Source organism: Ixodes scapularis, unplaced genomic scaffold (assembly GCF_016920785.2).
Source record: "Ixodes scapularis isolate PalLabHiFi unplaced genomic scaffold, ASM1692078v2 PGA_scaffold11__112_contigs__length_91849675, whole genome shotgun sequence".
NCBI lineage: Eukaryota > Metazoa > Arthropoda > Arachnida > Ixodida > Ixodidae > Ixodes > Ixodes scapularis.
Genome location: NW_024609837.1, coordinates 24,078,844 through 24,102,704, shown reverse-complemented (window position 1 = coordinate 24,102,704; position 23,861 = coordinate 24,078,844). Strand labels below are relative to the sequence as shown.

At 48.4% G+C, this 23,861-nt stretch overlaps 2 protein-coding genes across 2 annotated transcripts in view; both read right to left on the bottom strand.

Annotated features, from left to right (window-relative positions):
- Positions 1–921, bottom strand: LOC115332517 (stromal cell-derived factor 2-like). The gene has a single exon (XM_040216461.3). The coding sequence runs from the start codon at positions 826–828 to the stop codon at positions 1–3; it is 828 nt and encodes a 275-aa protein (XP_040072395.1). The 5' UTR covers positions 829–921.
- Positions 922–9,761: 8,840 nt separating this feature from the next.
- LOC8029105 (protein Wnt-6) overlaps positions 9,762–23,861 on the bottom strand; it is a 28,348-nt gene continuing 14,248 nt past the window's right edge. Inside the window, exons 3-6 of the mRNA XM_029994893.4 lie at positions 23,570–23,668; positions 16,054–16,274; positions 12,423–12,679; positions 9,762–11,562 (exon numbers count right to left, since the gene is read on the bottom strand). Coding sequence (XP_029850753.1) covers positions 11,107–11,562; positions 12,423–12,679; positions 16,054–16,274; positions 23,570–23,668 — 1,033 coding nt within the window. The 3' untranslated portion in view covers positions 9,762–11,106. The remainder of the gene's footprint in view (positions 11,563–12,422; positions 12,680–16,053; positions 16,275–23,569; positions 23,669–23,861) is intronic.

The window sequence follows — 23,861 nt, the reverse complement described above, 5'->3', positions numbered from 1 at the left end:
TCATAGTTCTGTGTGCCGATTCGCCACGGGCAGGCGAGTAGGCTTAACGAAGACGCCTTCGGCCGTCTTCCAAGTGCACGCGTCGTCTCTCGGTGCAAAGTCGCCACAGACCTCAAGTTGCCCGCCCAACTGAGACCCATACGACTGTCCAGACACGCTGAGCCAAGCCTCAGTGTCGGAGTGCTTGAGCCTAACTTCAACACCACGCTCCCAGTACAACGTCTTGCAGACGACAGTCCACAGGTCGCCGGAGTTGCCGTTGCCGTTTTCTCCGAAGGCGCTGATCTCTTGCTTGGACGTCAACGGTGACGCGTAGTGGTGACTGTGTAGGTTCCGTCTCGTCTGGAGGTGCTCGAGTCGTACTACATCGCCGCATTTGATGCGTTGGCCGCGTGGACAGCTCGCGTCGGTCCTTCCCTTGACCATCCAATGACTGTTGATGTCGTCTGGTTTCTCGGTTCCGGTGACAGACTGCTGCCCGCTGCCTTCAGAGTAGCTGACCTTATGCGAGTGCAGCCTCACCTCGTACCGGAGATTGAGCAGCTTCGTGAGCGATCCGCAGGTGACGTAGCGGTAGTAAAGCAGTTGAAACTCGTCGTCTGCGGTTACAGCGAGCAGGCTGCACGAAACGACTATGAACAGCAGATGAACGAACGCGTTCTTCGTCGCCATCTTGTCAATATAGGCGTCCTCGGCTGGATCGCGTTGGGTTGGCGATGGATACCTCGCGCCCTCGCGATACCGAGCGCGAGCGGGATGTTCTGAAGAGCACTTCGGGGTGTGTTTAGTTTGTTTAGTGGAGCGTAGTTTCAACACATATTTACGCATCAGTTGCGTCCACAACACGGTGGTCGAGAGCAACCAGAACAACAGCAACGACCGGAACACCGTGACAACTGCGACTGATTGTTTCACGAAGTCACTTTTTGCATCGCCTGACGGCGAACACTTCTCCCGTTGCCTTTGTCGTTGCTATTGTTTCTGTCGCTCTGAACACAAGCAAAGGAACTGCCCGAACCAGGCTTGATCCGCAAGTATTCAATGAGCGAAGTCAAGGCATGCAATTATTATTCTGTTGATATTTAAACGCGCTAGCATTCATTGCCCTTTTGCGAGCAGCCATCTTTCGTTTTGACCGTCGTGGTTTGGACTGGACTGATTTCGTGAGATTTCGCGAGCAGCCATCTTTCGCTCCGTTAGTTCGCTCGTTACGCCCGCTTTTCCCCTTACAAGAGGGAAAGAGTCTTCTGTCACGCTTCGAACACATACTTTACCCCTGGTTAAGTATCTGCTTCCAGTGATGCATCCAGGGAGCGGGAGAAAAGCGTACCGAGCGCCCGTGGCACAACGTACGCGGCAACGTAGAACCGACACGCAGCGACGACAGCGTTTGAGCGAGACCGCCGACACCCGGGAGGAAAGCTGTGGCGGATGCATCCGAAACCACCGACGTCCCGGGGAACAGGCTGACTCATCGAACACAATAGTATGCGCAACCTTTACGAGGTTAGAATTCCCGTCCTTCGCCGAGTCGGAACCCTTGCGCTAAATGCTAACGCATTTCGTCGAGAATCAGAGTAGCGACCGCAGCAATTTCGTCATATTTTTTTCGGGTATTCATTTGGCATGGGCTTGGTTTTGGGCTAATTTCAAGTTTTTTTTTTTTTTTTCTTTGTGTCTAGACCGTTTTTGAAATACTGCCCTCTGTTGACAGCTGTGGAATCCATGCACGGCACAATTTATACGTTCAGTTAGAGTGGGAAAAAAAAAAAAAAAAAAACACGCACTGAAAAAGTGATGAGCGCAATGACTTCGCACTTTCGACGCTGCTTGATTGGCTCGTCGGCTCGTAGCGTCAGCCCCGGTCCGACGTTCGCTATGTTATGGAATGACTTGCACTTCCACGATGTCAGTTGTTCCGCCATTGCGACCTTCTAATAATCGGCACGCGAATTTCAAAACGGGGCTGTAACGTCAGTGCAAAATCTTCGGTTCTCAGAAATGTGCCTCAGTACTATCACGCTTTAGTTTCTTTTTGCCGAAAATACCTCGCCGGCACTCCATTTAATTTAATTATGAAGATGCAAAGCGAATGTGTTGGTTTGGTTGAGCCTTATCGTCGGCGTCCATTGTGACAGCAATTTTGTATTTTTTTTTCGTATTGACATTGGGTTTATTTGTGATAAACGCCAAGGCCTCATGCAACCGAAAGGAGTTTGCGCTGTGACGGTGTTGTTTCAGCAGTTTTTCAGAGCGCATGCGTCGTCTTCTGATGTTGCGATTAGTGGTTCTAGTCTTGACCTATATATAATCGCCCCTGATGTTCGGTAAGCGCATTGTGTCAGTCGGCATTGAATCAAGCAGTTCGGTCGACGAAACCCTCGGACAACATGAACTCTCGGTACTTCATCTTCGCGGTCGTCTGCTTGAGCCTCACGAATAGGACCTATGCAATCCCAGGTAAGTTTCTATCTTATGACTTTTTCTTTGTTAGCGCTTTGTCAGGTTATCGAGCACTTTACGGCTGAATATCAGAGCCGTGTATGTTGTATATTACCAAGCGCGACAATTGGGTATTAAAGGGAAGCTACGGAGCTTCTTGGAAAACTCTTCCTGGGGCATCAAAGCTTTGCATGACTGACAACACTGATTTTCAATACCTGGGTGACTTAGCTGTCACTGCTTTAGACCCTAGCTTATTTGGTGCCTCTATGCGGAGCCCAAGGAGCGAGCGCACTTGCTCCGTATACCTTGCGTATTGCCCGGAATATCCTTCATCGTATACGTGATATCTACCCGTGGAATGGATGCGAATGCAAACTCTAACGTGATGGGCCGTTCGTGCTGAACACTCGGCTTTCTCTGCAGGCATCTGCATTCCGGTGGACTACTGCGACCTGACCTGCGTCACTGGTTCTGACACTGCCGGCTGCGACATCTGCATCTGCCCGCCCTGCCTGCCTTGCCCGACCCAGTGCTACGAACCTGCCCCGGGGTGCCCTGTGTGCGCCCCGCTGCGAGAATGCTTCCAGTGGCCGTTGTCGTTCTGGTTCTAGACGCCCTCTGCACCCTGCTAGCTTCACTATTTCTTGTATGGGTGTGCCACTGTCGACATGTCTTTTAGCCTAGCATGTGTACCCTTTTGTACATATGCTTAGGACGTACGGTGTTTTTCGCCGACAATAAAGTCTCCCAGCCCGTACTGGCATCTTTGTGTACATTTTTTTTCAAAGGCTTGCATTCCTTTTTTTTTTTTTTTTTTTTTTGCGGTTGAGCAGTCTGCAGTGCGAAAGATGGGCGTAACGATGGAATTGTCACATGCGGTGCTACGTTCTTGCAAACGTTGGGAGCTTTGCTAGGTGCGCACAACCCGCCGCCTAATTTAAGGCCTGTTCACACATGCAGCGGAGCGCTCCAAGCATAGCGCTGACCTCGCGCTAAGCGCGTGCTGACGGGAGCGTTCACCAGCTTTGTATCGCACCGTCAAAACTGTTGCTCAAGGCAGACGATAAATAGCTGACGACACGTGAGCAGCGCTACATGAGCGCTTCGCTGCATGTGTGAACCGGCCTTTAAAAGGTTCAACTGTGTCGACGCATCTATCGTGGCGAGAGTGCTTAGGCCATTTCCGGCTTTCAATCTCGAGGATGCTTAGGCAGGCGGCCATTATCTACGATTTTTGCCAGTTCGGCGCCTTAAAATCGACAAAGTGGCGGTGAAGTCCGGGTCTCTGAGCAGAGACAAGCCCTGCCGGCCACTGGGAGCACATGTTTCAGACTGCGGCGTGCGTTGACTGTCGTTTCGGGGGGAGCGAAATGCGCTAACGCAGCGCGCCGAAATCGGCGTAGACTGACTGAGCGCGTTCTTTTCCCTCGAAACGAAATTGCCCAACGCACGGACGGCGCCCTCGCCAGCCGCCACCTATGTCCACGCGCCCCGAGTAAGTCGCTTATGCTGAAGGCCGTGCTTGCACTGCTGCAGCACTCCGCACTCGTGCTAGTTAATCTACTGTAGTAGAGTAGACAGTTGGGTGAGTTGGTAGATATTGTCCTTGTCCTTGGGTGCGCAACTGTAACTACGTTCAATAGTGAATCTAAGTTTTAAGGCGCAGTCATGGCGGCTTGATTGCCGCGCTGCGTTTCGTTACTGTTTCACAACCCTTGAGCAAACACTGGAACAGCAATGAACACAAAAACTCCGAAATACTGTCTAGCGCTAGCCGAAATGGGTGTCGTATCGGGTGTCCCCGACGTACCATGTGAAGCCGACTGCCACTATAGGACAAGCTGCAGTAATTAGTATTGTGCGTCGCTGGACCGTCTCATATTGGTGCAACCTGCATCATCACGCCAAATTTTTTTTTACTAAGTAGTGATGGTCGCGATCTGTAGGCTCAAGTTACTTGACCTTCTGCGTCAATGAAAACGTGAAGAATGAGCGTGCATCGCCTTTACATAGTGCCACGGCTCCGAGCTTTCTACCAGCTAGCCCTTGTAAAGTATTTGCTTCCAGTCTCGACGCTCCCACCCACTCAGTGGGAGGGAATCTGGCGCAGTGTCAGAACACGAATGACACCTCTCTGACTGAATAGCGAGACCGCTTTCTAACTGTGCGCATAGATTACACCTAACCGCCGCCATGTCTGCTCGTGTGGCAAGGTCATGCAGTAGCGAGCTTGCCGAAAGTATCTTGCGCAATCCATAAATCGTTGACGTTACTCCGCGGAGGATGGCATTTTTTCGGCGTCCAATTATCACGTGATCACAGCTCCTGATAGAGGTCACCTTCAGAGGGAGTTCGGCATCACGTTCATCTGGTGGACTAGTTGGTTGATCATTATGTGTAATTAACAGCGCAAATACAAGAAGGAAGGATGTTCCTGTTTCTCTTTTTCATTAAACGTCAGTTGTTAGTGAGCGCTCTATTCTGTCTCCCTTGTCTATCCTTTCTTCTCGTATTTGCGCTGTTAATTCCACATAAGGAAGTTCGGCTTTGATCACTTCCAAAGTCCCCAGAAACGGGCGCACTGGGCCGTGCATTGGATTCTGGTTTCTGCGTGCGTACACGCGCGCTGCTCACGTTTGGTAAACAACGCCTTTGGCGGAAGCCGCAGTTTTGTTTCCCCGCACAGCGTGCCTGCCGCACTGCAAAGCGCACTTCGCGTACGGATCGCAGCGAAGACGCTGTGGGGCATCTTTCGCGTTCCCGGTGTAAGGAGTCCCATGTGTGTGTAAGCCTTCTAACGGTTTGGGACCTTAAATGTAACTCTACTGAAATACAGAGCTTCGGTACAACCGCGTCATTCGGTCCAATGATATAACTGATCCGGGTGCTGAAAAATGGGGCCGAGTCGACTCGGCGAGCTGCGGCCAATCGAACGAAGTCGCCCACAGCGACACTTCTAATGTCTCGTTTTCGTCGTCGTCCTATTCCGCCCGATCATCGAAAGTGATCCCCAAATGGCAACATAAATGACGTCAGGAAAGGGCGGAGCGTCGTGCTGTCGCCGCTATAATAAGCCAAATCAATCGATCGCGGTAACTTTGAGCTTTTACGTAGAATTCGTCCTCCGTATTGTATGTATTCCTGCCTTTGACTGTAAGCTCCGACCAACGTTACTGGAGGAAGTTCAGTTTCGCAGCTCCCTATTCTCGCCTGCGGAGGCGAGTGGCCCAGGTGGTGGTCACGAGAACTGGCGGCGTTGCAGTCGGATCTTACTTCCCTGTCTCGCGCGCCCGAGGTGTGGCAACATCATCGTGTTCCTCGGTCCTCAGGTAGAGTGTAGTATAGAAAGGACGAGTGGAGGCACCGGAGTGCTATTTTAACACCTCGGTATGTGCAAAAAAAAAACAAAAACAAAAAAAAACATAAACGGCTAATTTAAGCCACTTTGCTCGTAGCGCCCTCGGGCGCTGCGAGCGAAGTGGTTCAGATAAAAAAAAACGCATTTCGTTCCAACGCCAAGCTCGACCGGCACACTGGGGTGCTATGTTGCGCTTTTTGGACTCCCAGGAGACTTGGAAGAGGGAAGTGACGTCAACGACTAGAGCAAACGCAGATTGGATGTTGACAGAAGAAAACGAAATCAACACCCAATCTGCGCTTGCTGTGTCGTTGACGTCACTTCCCTCTCCCTAGTCTCCTGGGAGTCCAAAAAGCGCAACATAGCCCCCCTGGTCAAGGTCATAGAAATGACAGAACGCCGGATTATATTTTTTAAGCAACATAGACGTCAGGCGTCACGTACATAAAGTCACCGCGACCTGACTTGTCGTCACAACGCCATGCGGCATCAGGACGTCAACGTCGTCATCGACGACCACATCTACGTCGTCCTCGATGTGGCGCGCGACGTCACGACCGCGTTACAACTGCGACTTGATGTCGCATAACGGCGTTATCCTCAACGCGACGTCACGACCGCGTTACAACGGCGACTTGATGTCGCCAAACGGCGTCGTCCTCGACGCGACGCGATGTCATGACGGCCTTATGACAGCATCTTGGCGTCGCGTAACGTCGTCGACAATGACGTCGTGGCGTCGTCGTATTGTGGTGCTTAGACGTTACCTCTGATGTCAAAATCATAAAAAATACATTATGTTTTTGACCTGTGTTGTTGCTTGATCGCAACGAAGGTGGCGCTGAGATCAAAGTGGCTTGGGTCCACCCGATCGCTTTCCACATTTTGAGGTGCAACTGAAAGCATGAGTGGAGCCTATAGCTCGTCCCACTCGTACTTTCTAGTACACTCTACCTCGGGTAATCTAACTCTTTTTTGGGATAAGGATATCGACGGGGTACTGGGTACTATTACCTAGTAAAAACTTCTAAGTCGGATCCGCTGTAGCCGGAATTTTTCCCATCTTTTTTCTTTTCTTCCTTTTTCTTTTTCAGTCTCCTTCGCCTTTCTTTTCTTGTACCTTTTCATTTTCTTTACCAGTTTCCTTTTCTTCTTTTGTTATTTTCATGTGTATCATAGAGAAAAAAAAAAAAAAAAAGATGACGAAGATGAAGTGTATTACGCCTCAGAGTTGAGTCAGCGCAGTGTGATTGTTCTTTGAGTGTTTGAAATTTATTTTGTGTGTCGGTTTCCTTGCGCTGTGAAGTGTCAGTATGAATCACGAACTCGCCCAAGCTCAAGCAACGCTATTGAAACCTGGCGGGCGGGCTAGGCAATTCGGAAGTAAGACTCGACTGCAGCGCTGCTAGTTTTCGTGACCGCCACTGAGCCCACGTCGCAGGCGAAGCTGTGAAACTGAGCTTGCGGCTCCGACTTACAATGATATGGAGAATAGCGCCGTCTGTCGGAGCAATACCGCCCAGAAGACGAAGCCATGCGCCATGGTCTGGGGACGCCCGACCCGCCCCTAGCGGCCAACACGCTGAAACTCGACGGGAGACGCCGCCAAGCGGCAAACGCACGCTACTTGCGCTCTCGTTGTGAGACCAGTGTCGGCTTCGCGTACACGTATCCAAATGATTGTCGCCTCTTTTGTACGGCCGAGGGCGCTCGCGCTTGTTCCCGAACAAACCGACCCGCCGTGTGCCAACACCACTCGTCGTCCAAAAAAATAAAAGAGCGCGTATTTGAACTTTGCACATACGACGCACACAACACGAATCATTTTCTTGTTTCTCCCCAGGCAGCGCCGTGCTGTACTACCACCCTCGCCCTACTCAAAGTGAGCAAGGGGGAGAGAGAGAGGTGGCGGGTAACAGCTTCATACGTGTCCTCTCACGCCGAGGGGGGCGTTCCCGGCGGGCCCAGCACACGTTCCCCTGCCAGAGGTGCATAACCGATGGATCCCTTGCCCCCCCTCTTGCGGGGTGGGGTCACCACTTTTGGGAGGAAGCCGCCCCTGTAATCGGTTCGCACCCCACCCTCCCCCTCTACCTGCCCTTCCCGACCGCTCCGCAAATTAATGGCTCTCTCTCTCTCTCAACCTGCGATCGCTTCTTCGTCCTCCACTCTTCCTCTTCTCTCTCTCCCGAACGTGCAGTAACTTGTTTCTGCCTGGAAGGGAGACGGACCACACACGTGCTGCATCGACAGGGTGGCGGCAAGAGCAACAACGAAAAAAAGAAAGGTTGGAGGGAGGCTAGAGATATAATAATAAAAGAGGACTGATGAGGTTTTATTTTGTTTTTGGGGGGCCCGTTCTACGGCAGCCTCTGTCCCCCTCTCCCTCTGACCACCGGGTGGTAAGGTAGCTCTGTTCGTAAATTTACGGATTTTGGCGGCCACCCCTTGTTTAGGCGCCATTCATTCGGTTTAGGCACAATGTACGGCTTTTTGAGGGGGGGGGGGGGGGGGGGGGTGAGCCCATAGGCTAATGTCGTTGTACGTCGTCGCTGTCTGTTCGGCTGGTGCTTTTGCGGATTCCTAGCTAATGATGGTCTCAGGGGCGACGCCGTTCATTATTCGTGCCGCTAAAATGCTTCGGTGTCAAAAAAGAAAAGTGCCTTTGGTGTCTCAATTTCACACCGCACAGTCACTCTTCTTTTTTTTTTAATCAAGCAGTATTTGGCTTGCATGTGACGTCATCGATTCCTGCTGGTGGTCTTTCGCACTTGTCCTTGCCCAGAAGGACAAATCTGACATTGAGGAATGTACCCTGCAGGAGATACACGCTCGGCAGCGGACCACCACAACCGTCGCCCATGTGCCGTCGGTGCATGCCGCGTTTGATACGTAGCAGTGTCGTTGGCGTTACCGAAAAAAAGAACAACAACTAACGAAATACATTACTCGTTGCTCTCAAAATAAAGGAACGTGTTACCGTTACCAATAAAAAGTAACGTTACTTTATATGATAAAGGTAACGGGTTACCGGTAATGCACTATTTTGTTATCCTTTCGTACCACAGGTGTCGCCACCCACTCCCGTATCGTCATGCATGCACCCATGTCGACTGACAAAATAAAAATAAAAGCACCCTTATGCAACGCGAAATTCGCTTATACTATGGCACTTGGGCTTTCGCTTAAAATGATGCTGTGTCATGTTTCCATCTTTAGTGATTCCGTAACAGACTTTTTTTCACAACTTCATCAAACAACACCGGCGGTCGCCATTTCTTGGGCTAGGTGGCGCAAGCTACCGCCCGATATGAAGGGTACAGCCGTTAGCATGCATCCATCCATCCATTGGGAACGAAGCGTCTGATTGGACGCGGGTCGTCGCGAACACTGACGCAGCCCTCGTGTCCAATACGTGCTCAGAGTATACGTGCCCAAGCAATGGCTTACTCGGAGACCTGACGCGGAAGCTACCAAATGGCGTAAAATCCAGTAATTTACGAAATAAAAGTTTCCAAATGTACACGCACGGAAGAAAAGGAATACTACAAAGGCGTAAGTGTTTTCTGCATGGTACTTTTCAAAATCAGGGTTCATCCGCATTAGGATTTTAAAATTGCTAGGCTCACCTATCGCTGACACTCTATACAGCAGGACATAAGCGTCTCTTATTTATAAGCCACTAACTATACTATAAACACACGTGCTTGAGTGTTATCTTGAATTGGTCATCATTGCTTTTAACGTGACTTCAAGAGTTGCGAGACACTGTTTGAAACATTTATAAATATTTTGCATAAAAATTGGGAGTAGTTCATCATTGCTAGCTAAAGGTAATAACAATCCTTTTTGTTTTGGCGCTTTAAGCAGCGACGACAACAAACCAGAAAAGACACGAATGAACACTGTGGAAGAACTACCACCACAATGCCGAACGCCGCGATAGAGCGGACTCTGGTCCGGTTGCAGCAGTATTATTTAATCCTAGTAAAACAATAACGCAAAGCGGACTCTTGGATTCTTGTGCAAAAAACTACCGCGCTACGTCTCAGACACCAACATCTGACTACTACGACTTAAATGCCATTAGATTGGAAAGAACGTAACACTCACGCGCACATGCAAAGCACGACACATACCGTCCTTCCTCGTTTTTTTCACTCCTACCACAAACGTAACACAGCGTGTTCTTGTAACGAACAGCATTCAGAATCTGTCCACATTGAATGCAACACAAAAAGTTCAGAGGAAGAAAACAACAAACAAACATAGTTCATCTAATAAAGCACAGCGATATGTGTCTCACGTCTATTGATGGCGGATTGCTAGAAGACTTCAGCAGGGCGGCAGCACACTCGGACGCTTGGTCATATGACTTCCAAAAGACTCTTAAACTGAGCATCGACATTTTGTTTGTTTGTTATGAGTCGTAACTAATGGCTCGGAAAGCTCTACTCCACAATGAACCGAACTGTTCATTCATTGAAAAGTATCCTTGGCAACTTTATTACTCATGATTGAACTTTACGTTACTTATAAGGGTTTAAAGAGTACTATAGACTGTATGAATACGTGCTTACACTCCTACGTCTAAAATTATGTTTATCCGACGAGGTGTTGATGTTTATTGTAATCTAGACAAATATTGTCTATTACTACAATGCTCTTTCTCGAAGGAGCATCGTTTTTAGCTACATGTAAAAAGATTTTAAAATATACCTTCGAGATACTACTAGCAACACACATTTTGGGCTGAGAAATTGTTAACAGACAGCAAATAAGGTTTTGCACTTTCGACGGAGCCTTTCGTGAATGGTTTCTCGCCCGTTACTACCAAACAGTCCCTCGCCCGTTACTGAAGCTGTTGCCAATAGGGTTTCCTTTCAAGCAAATAATTTAAGAACGATGTTACTCGTCAACATTTTGCATCGAAGTGTGGTCACATATACTTGCAGCCAAATGAGTGTGGAATATAGTGTGCAGGTCACGTACGCTCATAAGGAAGCCAGGGCGCTCAGAAAATGAACTATGTATCAGCTGACTTTTGTGTATGGACACGCACAGTCCTTTGCAGTGTCTTCGAAGAAAATAGACCTGCTCTCCATTAGACTTCTCCTAGTACATGTTCAAAAGCGACGTTGAGCCGAGCAAAAGTGTCACGTATTCCACCCTACCACACACACACACACACACACACATACACGCACGCACAAGTGTACAGCATCATTCCTCTACTTCCATAGAGCGCGCACAATATCACAGACCTAGTCGAAGAGGAGGGTCCACGGAACGAACGGCACACTCTATAAACACGTGGTCTCCTGTAGAGTCTCGAAGCATGTCTGACACGTCACGTTGCAGCAGTACTGGAACGTGCAGTTGCACGCCACGCTCACCACCATCTGCCGACTGCGAACCTTCCGGCCGCAGCACAGCGTCCTGCAGTCTTCGGGTCCCGAAGCACCGAGCTTACACTGGCGTCCGCGGGTGCCCAGGGACCCCGTACGTCGGTCCGGGTCGCAGTAGTCGGGCGACTGCTCGGAAAACACAATGTCCTCCCTTCCTGGGACGCGGGGCGATTCTGGGATGAAGCCCTTGCCGCTGTTGCCTGCCGTCACGCGTATGGCACCCTGGAAGCGGTCCCGCAGTCGCAGGCCCACCTTGCTGAAGGTGGGCAGCTTGCGCCAGCAGGTCTTGAGGGAGCAGGTCCCGGACATGCCGTGGCAGCGGCACACGCGCTCCAGGTGCATCCTCACCGCCTGTGGCCGCCGCGGAAAGAATTGCGGCGCCGAATGTAGTGTCCGGTATGGTCTCGCGTTTGGACTCGGTCATATATCGTCAAGATGCAGGCTACAAACTCGCGCGAGGACAGCCTATGAGCAACAAGTGGTCGGGTTGCGGAGAACTAATGGAAGGATTGTGGAATACAGCAGCATGGATGAATGGCAGACAAAACAAAAACATATTGGAAAAAAAAACGCAAAATAAAGGAGGGGAGCGGGAAAGATGTCGATAGAATGTTGCTATACGTGCTTGGTTATGATCTCGAAGTACGAACACCGCTCTCTTAGGATTTGAAACTTGTCATGTGCATTTTGTTCGCTGCTCTTTTATTTTGGGTGACTTTCCGGTTTTGTCAGTATGTTTTACGAGAGAACATGCAGATGCCTGGCAGTGGAGAAAGATTCAGGCATGCAGTAGCACATGAGAAGACCTGCGATCAGTGGTGCGACGAGGGGGAGTAAAACGCCAGAGCCACGAAATAGGTCGAAGCTGGTATAAAATAGCTCAGAAAGGAACCTCATGGAAGTCTCAGAATGTGGCCAATATTCCTCTAAGAAGCTTAGCTTCTTCGGCCTAGAAACGCGCTAAAAGCCTCAAGTAAACTTCAAATAAAACAAAAACAAAAAGAGAGAGAGGGAGTGTGTGTAAATAAAGGCCGTGGAAATATTAGCAGCCTTAAAAACGGCTGTTTCAATGACTTTCATAAAGAGTCCTAGATTCAGCGTAAAATAAGCCTGGTTTCTTAGCGAACTACGAGGATAAAGGGAGGTTCTTTTCCAATGGTCCCCGAGTATTACCCTGCGGACAAAGCGAAGCGACAAAGTTCTCTCGTTACCTGTCTGCCGGCCTCGTAGTTGTGCGAGAGTATGGTGGCCCGGAGGTCTCCGACGCGCTTCCGGTTCATGAAGTCCCTTGACTTGTGGTAGCCGAAGTCTACGTAGTGGTCGCAGCCGGAGCGGCCCAGGGAGTCGGCCGAGTTGTGGCGCCTCCTGCACTGGCAGTCGAGCAGACGACCTTGGGCACACGCCTCCGTCAGGGCGTACACCACGCCGGCGGCCACGATGGCGTCCACGAACCCGGCCTCTTTGGTGTCTACGGGAAGGGAGGGGGGGGGGGGGGGGACAGACGGAATATCAGTAGGGTTCCGCATCTTCAGTGAATACCGATAAACAATGAAAAGTAACACTCGAGTCAGTTTTATCGAAATCGAGGCGAACGCTCGGGCTGCGTCATCGGTCGGCGTGTACTCGGCCAACCTCGTGACGTGAACGAGCGCTTAGTCCGTCGAGGGCTCGGATCCCGTCACAGGCTTCATGCCCAAGAAAGAACGACCGCCAATGTTGCGTCATGGTGTTTTAAAAAGGGTTTTATTAAGCTGGTATTTGATTTTGGAAAAAACCCAAACTTAAGGAAGTCTTTATCCACAGCAATACTCTGTGTTGATTCGGCACACAAGACCCCCTTAAAGGCCGACAACCAGCCTCGAGATTCTGCAAGGCAGAAGATCCTCCTCACCATGGGGGAGGAGGAAACAGGCAACGGTAGACAGGGTAGAAAGTGGGAGAGGAGGAAGCGAGGGAAAAGTGGAAAGCGCGAACTGGTCGTCGGTCTTTAACCCCGAGGCTCCTTCTCTATTCGGGAGCGACACCCATTGTGACATTTCCTTTCCTTTTGGTATAGGAAAAGTTTTTTTCCCTAAGTGTTTATGTCATGCACAAGGCTCCTTGAAGATTGGGAAATCCCATGCCCGTGTCCCTATTTCTAGGGCTGGGCGTCGAATAAAAATGTTAACCCAATTAATCGCCACCCTTTAATCGATTAATTATTCGCTTAATCGGTCCCGTTCATTTCCATGCCTAACATGTTAAAAACATCAGCATTTTTTGGGGCCTTCGGTGCATATGTGATAAGCAGCGCAATATAAAATTTATATTCTGAATCAACCTCGATGTGTAGTTGAGGACAGTTCAAAAACGCTCACACTCACAAATTCTTACTTGAGCTGTATTCAGCGGAAGTAAGAATCAGTGAGTGTGAACGTTTCGCATTTTTCCCTTTAGCCCCATGCATGAGGCGATCAGGTGATTTGTTGATGTTTTTCAGCAAGAGTGACCGCCTTTGATTGTTCACCACAGTCTCTCTGGCGCTGAACGCACACTCGCACGGCTTTGAGGTGGCCTGTACACGTGTAACCTTCTGCACTTGTCTGGAGTTGTAAATTCCGCCCCTACAGTTTACTGTAGGTTAAATTTCACCTAACGTGTGCCGTTGATATAGCTATACCCGTCCACGTCTGCGTGATGAAAGCATTTACCTTTTACTTTTTGTTTGTTCGTCAAAATTTTGCCGATTAACCGGTTAAAAAATTTAATCGGGACTAAAGCGCTCAATTAATCCGTAGGTTAATCCACCAATTGCCCAGCACTACTTATTGATTCAACATAGAATTCTATGAACACCGATATTTTTTCGCCACAAAAAATTGACACCGAAAAACACCGAATCTGTCATAAAAAGATAAAAACCAAAAATCCCCCAATCAAAAAAAAAAAAAAGACAAAAAAAAAAAAAAAAAAAACCGCGGAAGCAGGCAGCCCTAGTCACCCTTTGAAGATTGACGTCTTGATTGACTACTCGTGAAGATCGACGTTTTTACAAGTAGGGCTTTGCGACTAATCGATTAACCTTCCAATTAATCAATTAACGCGATTAGCTTTTTAACCGGTTAAGCGTCTAGAATCTGAGTTGTAAATTTCGAAAAGGTAAAATTGCCTGCTTACTAGCTGATGCACATTTATCGCTTTCAAGAAACAGCACCGTTGTTCAGCATTCATCACTCCGGATTGTAATCTGATAAGGTTGTAATAAAAATGCATAACACTTTCATTTTTAAAGTCGCTCGCTTGTCTTTACTTCTTGTAGATGGTACCTCATCAAGTTTCAAATAATGTTGTTCATTGTGTCAATAAAGGCAATTCTCTCTCCTCCTCTCTCTCTCTCTCGTTAATGACATTACAAGAAATGTAAAAATTAGTGTGCTTTTCCACTCTTTGAAAAGTTATTTTGACCGAATGACGTTGAAGAGAACGAACGCGTGTGGATGACGCTCCCAGCCTTTCATCGGAAGGCAGCCGCACTTTGTGTGCTCTGGAACCAGCGACAGACGATTCATTTGCAAGTGTGTGAATGTCGTCGACGAAGTATATTAACTACTCGTGAGAAATGAAATCGGAACCCCTACAAGTGTGCGGCATGCACCCGAAGGAAGGGCCCCGCATCGGCTGGGCTTAGCACCGACGCCATGACCAGCAGTGCGGTGCCCGGCCCGGTAGCGGCAAAGATCAGCCTAACAAGAGCAGGGGCACAATGACGAAGTCGACCTACGCCAAAATATTCTTGGGCTTTGCCAGAAAGGGGACGCGCTTTCCACCCGAGGTAAAGGCCCCGCGGCCGGTCAAGGCACAGCAGTACATTCATCTCGCTCGAAACATGGAGCTATAGTTATCATAAGTGGCCAAGCGTTGAATCGTCCTGGAACCTCCCTCGAGAAAGGTTTAATTCCACAGCCATATTCGCAAGTCATGCGTCAGCCATTCGAGACTCTTCGGCCGGTGCAGACGCACAACTGACGAGACCGGTTCGAGGACAAAGCCGCTGGAACTCGCGGAACTAGCACGGGGTGTGGAGAGCCAGTGGTTGCGTCGACTGCCGGTACAAACGTAAACCATTGGTAACCGACGAGGACGGAGTCACCGTGCCCCAGAAGAAAAGGAGAATCGAGCCGACCACCGGAGCAAGTAAGCTGACGTCTGTACCTCGTCCACCGAGGAGTTGTGTTTAGACTTGACCCTGCAAGGAGGAGCGTTGATGCTTCTTGCAGGGTCAAAAGAAAACAGTGGGAAAATAGTAAATTAATTAGGACGCCTTGCCATCTAGAACTGGTCATTTTTATCGACTAAAGCCCAACAAACAATATGCCATCGAAGACAAGCTTGTAGGAAAAGCACTTGTGTTACCCTTCTGAGGCAGGTTCACATACCTGCGACTGCTTACGACCGTGTGCCTTAAAACCTCTTAGAATCTCTTACGACGACAGAACATACTAGCGTCATCTCTCGAGTAGCCGTGGAGCATTTGCAGACACCATGAAACGCAGTTTATGGGTTACCTTATAGATGGCGCCAGCGTGCTAGTGTGTTCTCTCGTAGTAAGAAATCACGAGGACTCGGTCCTAAGCAGGCGCACGTGTGCGAAAGAGTTCTTTACGCAGCGATGTCCTTTGGGCCGCACAACATGGTCAGCTTTTGATAGAGGGTCAAAAGCCATAAGACGTTAGTATGTATTTGGGAGAAAACTCGGCGGTTACGCATTGCAGGAACATGCCAGCGTTTCTGGATCATGTTTATGGCAGTATACAACGAGTGCTCTAGATGTGACTGTCATTATAGGCGCGTTAGTTCGCCCACCTTTCATGAGGACCTTCTTCATGGAGGAGCGATGGGTGGAGCAGTTCCATCGGTGAAACCTGAACTGGTTCTGGCACTCCCGGATGCCCAGGTCCACTCCCCTGGCGATCTCACGGACCACCTTGGGCTCCTTGCGACAGATGCGGGCTTTGCGTCCCCGCAGCAGCTTCTTTTTCTTGCACACTCGGGCGGGCTCCATGAGCAGTTGCCACCGCATTGCCCTGTGGAGAAGGTTCCACGTTCAGAGTGATTGCGTGGCTTGAGCGACTCGTCTATTGTTTGTCAATTTGGAGAGAGGTGAACACGGGGACGGGGTTTCAGACCACGGTGCGCGGAGCGGGTCTCCGACTGGTGTGTTTACCGTCCTGTTCCGACCGTGCAACAAAGGTGGTTCCGAAGCGCCAACAAACTGCGTCACACGGGCCGGCTTGCCATGCTGTCGTCTGCCACGATCCTGGCGGTAACACTACGGCGGACCTGGATGCGGCAGACGTCTTGTCTGCTCAAGGTTCGCTCTCAGCTCAACAGTCCCTGGAAATTTTTGCGACGACAAGTTGGAACGCTGCGACGACGGCAGCACTTCCGTTCTATCGCTCTTTTTTTGCCAGAATTTTTATGATTAATTGCCAGGATGGCGACATCCAACAACACAGGATGTCGGCACCCATGAAGCACTTTGTTGCAACTCCGGGAACGCTTTCGATGGATGACCGTTATGGAACGCTAAACCCACTAGTCGAAGACGCGCTCCGGGCTCGGTAAAGAGACTGTTTCCACACAGCCCAATAAATGTACTAACTTCCAGGATTTTTTTTTTTATGTCTGATGCTGAAGGTTCGATAGAGACCCGGGTCGCGGCGAAATTACTGCTTCAGAGAGACAGCGATAAGGGAGGTTCCAGAAAAAAACGGTATATGGAGGACTGCAGCCGCCTGTTGAGGTGTTTGGCCAGCAGGTCAAAACATAGTTGATTTAATTGCTGTTAACTTTCTCAATTACCTTACAGTAAATGAATCCACCTATGAGTAAAATGTTAATTTATAAGTAGAATTAGCTGAAATAAGGTAATGACTTAACAATTTGCCTAACTTTATAATGAAAGTTCAACTTAAAAGGATGACAAATATTGTTTAAATTGTTTCTAGAAACAGTGACCCCCATCTAGGAGTCGTTTTAGAACAAATCTGGGCCCCAAAGATGAATTAGTAGGACGAAAAGCCTCAATACGAATGGACAGCTTGTAGACCCTGGAATGGGGAACATCTCACGGTCTACAGGATGTCGAATCATTACCAGCTCGCCCTCGTTCTATCACTGCTTACAATACGAATGCTTTTTTTTTCTTAAACAACTTTCTTGATTTAATTTTTTTGTTTTGTTCTGGAGAGGCGTTGCTATACTACATTCACCTACAGCTGACAATGCAGTGAGAGCAACACTCTCCCCCCCCCCCCCCCCCAATCTGCCGTCTCCATTTATACACCTGACAGCGCTCGTTTGTGCCTCGGTGTGAACATGAGCATGTGGCGAAATCTAGGCATTGGTTCAACAAGCAGCTAGCTTCCTCCGTAAGGTCAGCTTACGAGGTGGGATCAGAAAGTTCCGAGTCTGATTTTGTAGCGTAAAAAGAAAGCGATGCGCGCGCAGGAGTCGAAGGCAAGAACCTTCGTGTCTCGTTATATCAAAGGGCGTCGCTCTGTGAACATTTGGAGCTGAATTACACGAGAGATTTTGTGACCACGCGCACGGGCACAATGGCGATTTCACCACAAACTGCAAACCAGAGCGAGAGTGAACATCGATTCGCGTCAAAATCGGCAAATGTAAAACAGAGACCTTTGAAATGATTGAGCGGGCTGGTGTCAAAAAGCAGTGAATTTTGCGAAGTGTTTTAAACGCACTCGAGCTTCAGGAACGGCGATTCTTATCCGACCTCTCCATGACTTCAGTGACGTTCTGCCATTCTTGAGGCGCGCGTGCCACTCAAGACACCTCGCATACCTCACTACTCTTTGACATAAGCCTTCTAAATAATTTCAGAGGTATCTATTTTAGATTGACGTAAAGTTATTAGTTTATATTAGTTTATATTAGGTATATTAGTTTGACGTAAAGTTGACGTTCGCTCTCGATTTGATTTGCAGTCTATGGAGAGATCGCCATTGTACTCGTGCATGTGGTCGAACGAACTCGTGTAGCGCAGTTCCAAACTTCCACAGAGCAGGGGCGGATCCAGAACTCCATTTTTTTTGGGGGGGGGGGGGGGGGCGGAAAATTTGTAAGGATACTATTATCCCATTCTTCTTGGTTCACCGGGGGGTCCACCAATTGCACATTGCCTCCGAGAGGAGGGAGGGGGGGGGGTCGACTTTGTTTGGGGGGGGGGGGCGGTCGCCCCCCCCCCTTCCCCCTTGAATCCGCCACTGCCACCAAGCGAAGCCCTTTGGCATAATGACGCAGGAAGGTTTCTGCCTTCGGCTTCTGCGCGCACATCATTGTGCTGCCTTCTTGTTTATACGCTACAAAACCAGTCTCGGAACTTTTTCATCCCACCTCTGTGTGCGAACGGACTGCAGTGTAGAATTTTTTATGAGTTAGTATAGGTAATATGGAGTCCGTAGAATCCTGTTGATTTTTAAGAGTTACGAAAGAATTTGTATTCCAGGTTCAGAAATGAGCCGTCTGAGGACGCGATTTAAGTGTCACGTGTTTTTTTTTTTTTTTTATCAAAATTAATTCGGTCTGTGAGTTTTTTTAAAGAATCATTCGCATTACATATACGATACTATATTGATGACCTTCATGTATAGTATGAAATTAAAAAAAGATAGAAAAATTTGAAACAATCTTTATTCTCGTTTAATAAAGATTGTTTTAAAGTTTCCTTTTTCCCACGTACAGTGAGAGAATGGAATATACTACCTGTTACTGTTTTTTCACTACATGATTCTGAGTTATTTTCATTTTATTTCGACACAACGTAACTATTTGTATATGCCAATATATATACTCGTTTGTGCATTGATTGCCGCTGATTGTCTATATTGTTTGTATTTCGTGTACCTGCGTTTCTGCGTGTTCTTCGATTGCTATTTTTATTGCTTTTCAAAATATATTTGTAATTACCACTCGTATTGAAGTCCTTAACTTGTACTAAAAGTATGTAAAACAAAAACTACTTAGCTCTATTGTTGACCCACAACTACAAATAGGACTTAGTAATCTACAGAAAAAAAAAGTCCAGATTTTCCACTGAGTAAATGTCGGTTGTACACTTTACGCATTTGCCCTAATGCTAAGATATATGAATGTGCCCAATAAACGTTTAGGAACATTCAAAAGCATATAATAACTTTGTGTTTTGCGAATAATTAAATTTTTAAAATGCAGTTTCGGATAATACGCTAATCGGTATTCGCTTCCATGTCAACTGCGACATTCATACTTTTTGAAGTGTTGTTCGCGGCGGGTTAGCCCCGTTGAGTGCGCTTTTTACCGAGCATCGGTGCGCGGCAGAAAAGCAATACCCGCGGAGCACCGCGGGTATTGCTTCCCCGCAGTGACCGAGTGCTTGGCGAGAAGCGCACTCAACGGGGCTAACCCGCCGCGGTTGAGCAAAAGTATGTGTTAAGCAGCGACGTCTTGACAACCCCCGTTCAAAATTCGTGTTTTTTTTAATTTGAAATAGAAGAATAAAACATGTGCACATATTAAGCAGATTTATAAATCCTCTCGATTAGGATAACTGCGACAAATCTGTCGTTTACACGCCACAGTTCATGCAGTAGTTATATTGAAATAACTGAGCTTAGAAGTGGACAAGTGGAAGATAGGGAAGTACCTCCACGGTGTTCAGCTGAAGTTTCGTATAAGCATGGTAAACGGTGATGAAAGACTTAGAGACGCTATTCGATATTCGAACAAAACTATTATTCGCTCCGAATTACCTTTGAACACAAAATTCACTATACGCAGATGAGTAACAGCTTATATAATCATCATATAATTTATGTTTCAATATTTTATGGGTCAAATCATATACGATATCTTTCTTGTTTCCATTGGGTATAAAAGCTGTAACTTAATCTGCTAGGCTATATTGTGAAGGTCAAAAACTAACTCTCACGATAGTTGAATACTGTAAAATACATTTGAAAAGAAATTGACTTTGTCACGTCATATTTTTAAACTTCGCGAAAAGTTTCAAACGCAAAGATATTAAAGATGTTAACTAGAGTCGCTTTGATGTGACGAACAGCCATGACTTTTCTTATTCAAATTTACAGATCGCTCTGGTCATTTCTCCAAACTCGATTGGGGAAATATGCATTCCATACAATAACTCAAGAGAAAGGTTTGTAACTAAAAGTATTTATGAAGATTTTTAATAACGCCTCCTTTTCTGTATCGGAACAGGGGCGTCGGAAGTGTTCGGCAGATATGGGGCAACTGCAGGAAAGTAAGCCATCCCCCCCCCCCCCAATTGCACACACACACACACACAAGTTGTTTACCAGAAATCGCTGAAAGGTGGGGAAAGGGGGGAGGGAAGGAGGGGGACGATCACCCCCGTGCCCCATTGTGCCCCCCCCCCCCCCCCCCTTTCCTTTTCGACGTCACTGTAGGGGAGCCTCTCAGAAAGCTCAGACAGATGCTTAACATCACTACCAGACTAAAATTTGTTGCCTGTCATCGCCATTAGGGGGCTGCGAACGTGTTAGTTCTATTCGTCCCAAACTACCATTTTAAACCCTCTAAAGTTATTGCCTGCTTACATTAAAACCCCGAAAAAGCAGAACTCTAAGTGCATCCGTGAACCATATTTACACGTCGTGAAAAGGGCAATTTTACACTTCCGCAAATCACCTTTGAGCTGCCGTAATAACGAAACTGAAAAAAAAAGAGGGGTACAGCGATTGATCTTTGAGAGAGAAAATAGCGAGCTCTCTTTCAAAGAAGACGCCTCTGATACACTGGGGAGGAAAAAGGAGGGAAGGGGGGGGGCTGCCCCCCTTTTCCCTCCCCCATGTATCAGAGGCGTCTTCTTTGAATGAGAGCCCGCTATTTTATCTCTCAAAGATCAATCGCTGTACCCCTAATTTATTTTCCTTGAGTTTCGTTATTAGGGCAGCTCAAAGGAAGCCTCTAAGCCCATCGGTTTTAAAAGCGTCTCAACAGAGGTGTTAAAAGATTACACCTCGCGGCGCCAGAAACAACAACGCGTAAACCGACTTCAACACCTTCGCCCTCGCTCTCAATCGATACCAATAAAAAAAAAAGTGTTTTTTTTTTCGGCTTTAGCGAACGCGGACGAAAAACTGGGCAAGGCATTGAAGACGCAGAGACGAAGGGAAGGCGGCAGCTGGCACCGCCGTTTACACGGGGGTGACGTTTACAACGACCATACGCGCGCGCGCGCTCTTGTGCTTGGAAACATGGAAGGCAGACGTCAGGGCAGCAGGGAGACCGGTGCAAAGACTTGAGTCGGGGGGCCGATGCCACCTGGTAGTCAAGGCCTGTACATGACGTCATCGTTCGTGGGTCCCCGACTCGCCCCAAGCGGCAAACGCGCTGAAACTCGACGGGAGACGCAAACGTGCGGCCGTCGCCCCGTGCTAAGGTCGCCTACGTTGTGAGACACTGCTAGACGCGTTGACGGCCTTATGTGGATCCTCTAGTTGTGACGTTTTGGGGGAGGACGCTTCAGGCCTTGTCTTGAGCGGGGAGATCGGCGCGGGCTCGACTCGGGCCCGGTCTTGTTTACGTGGACGGGGCATCGGGGATCCCATAACGATTCCGTCTACGCGGTACACAGAGTCATCAAGCACGCGTCGTCCCCTCCCTCCCCGGCCGTCTCCTGGGGAGATGAAGGAACGACGATGGCCAGTCGTAAATATGTAGACGTTGGGGGCGCAATTATACGGCGTCCGTGATAGAAAACGAAACCCGGTTTTTGGGTCCGCGTAGAATAAACGAGGCCTTGTTGCAAGCTGAAAGTCCACCAGAATGTGACGGTGGTGGTGAGGATGTAGAATGCGAAAGTCTTGGGGACGTGACGTTACCTGAATAGAAAAAAAAAATGCCGACATTTTTTATAAGCTTTCGTTGTTGATTTCGTGTGTATTTCACCTTTTCTCCTTGTCGGCGTGAGTTGCGCGCGTTCTTCAGTCTTGGAATATTTTTCCAAGTTGCTGAATCACCCGATCGCTCCATCAAACTACAACTCGGTTCGATTTTTATTTTTTCCCAGTTGTGAGGCTACTTTTGTATGGGGGCCAGAGATGTCACGTGAACAAGGGTCTGCTCAGACGAACCTCGGTTGCTATCTGTGCGACCTCATTGAAGCCTAAGACTTAGGTAACTTCTTCAACAAAGACTCGGGTAACTTCTTCCCAAGAAGCAAAATTTCTTAACGAAAAGTTGCTTGCCACTTCAAGTCTAGCCAGAAGATTCTTTTCAAGTTAATTCAATTAACCGATACTACCTTCGTAATTTTTGTGCTTTCAGTGTCCACCCTTTCCATCAAACGTCCCGTGTCACGCATGACTTGGCTGGGCGGAATCCTTCTTCCCTCGTTTTCCTGAAGCACCAGGAACGCTTGTCAAGTTGATTATACTTCTACGATTTGCGTTGGTTCGCAAACAAGTGGCAAAATCGTGTTACTCGTTTGCCCGCGCAAAATGGAACGAAGTATAGCTACTTGGTTTCCGAGAAAGTAACATTCAGAGCTTGCTATAGATAATTCTAATTATCGTCTCCTACGCGCTGCCTTCTTTGTCTACTAGATTGGATTGCGTTCCGTGCCGTAGCCCTCTGCGGAATACCAAACGCCGCGTGCATAAGCCTACAATTCAGTGTCTCGGAATATTTTTGTTTTTTGCCTGGGTGATAAGTTTTGGAAGGTGGATATAGCTGTTAGTCGAAATGCAGATTGGTTTGACAATGATTCGAATCTGGTGACGCACTAACTACGTTTTGCCTTACGATGAACAGGACATGCCGCTACGTGCCATCGAAACCATTCCCATGCCGTGTGTGTTCCACGTAACTTTTTGGGATGTGCGCGGATCACGTGTTAGTTAACACCACTGGATCGCCTGGGCTGGACCGTGGCCTCTGCTGCGGTCAGGCACGTACCCAAGGGGGGGGGGGGCATGGAGCCCGGCCCCCCCTTAAAACCTTCCATTTTACTGGGATCTCCTCTCCCCCTCCCCCTTATACAGCATTTTGTCATGGGCGGCACCCCCCCCCCCCCCCCCCCCTAAACAAAATCCTGGCTACGTGCCTGGCTGCGGTTCATTGTAGGGAGTAGCGGAGCGTTGTGCATAGTTGGAAGTGGTTGCTTTTCTTAGTCACGAGCTCTAAGCACGTGAATATGATGTCAAAAGAGCGAGTCATCTCTGCATCGCCTCTTGCGGAGTATAGTGTGTTGACGCTCTCTGCGTCGTTGGCACGTCAACTTCACGTTGCTGTATATCTTGAGAGAAAAATAAAATAGAAAAAGAAAGCAACTTACATGGATTCTCGGTAAGCCTCCATTTTAGGATCTAGAAGTCGTCTTCTGTTGTGGTTGTAGTGGCCGATTCCGTTCACGCCCCCAGACACCTTGGCCGTCCTGCAAATGCAACGACTGGAGGTCAACGTCTAGATCGTCTCTGGGATTAGTATGCCACATACGCGGAGTCTGACTCCGACGTTCACGGCGCAGACTTGTGCATCGACGCAATGATCCGCGGGCTATAGATTTACATTTTACGAGGTCAAATTTCGACCGAAATATCTAGCCCTAAAACTTTAGGGTGAAGGCT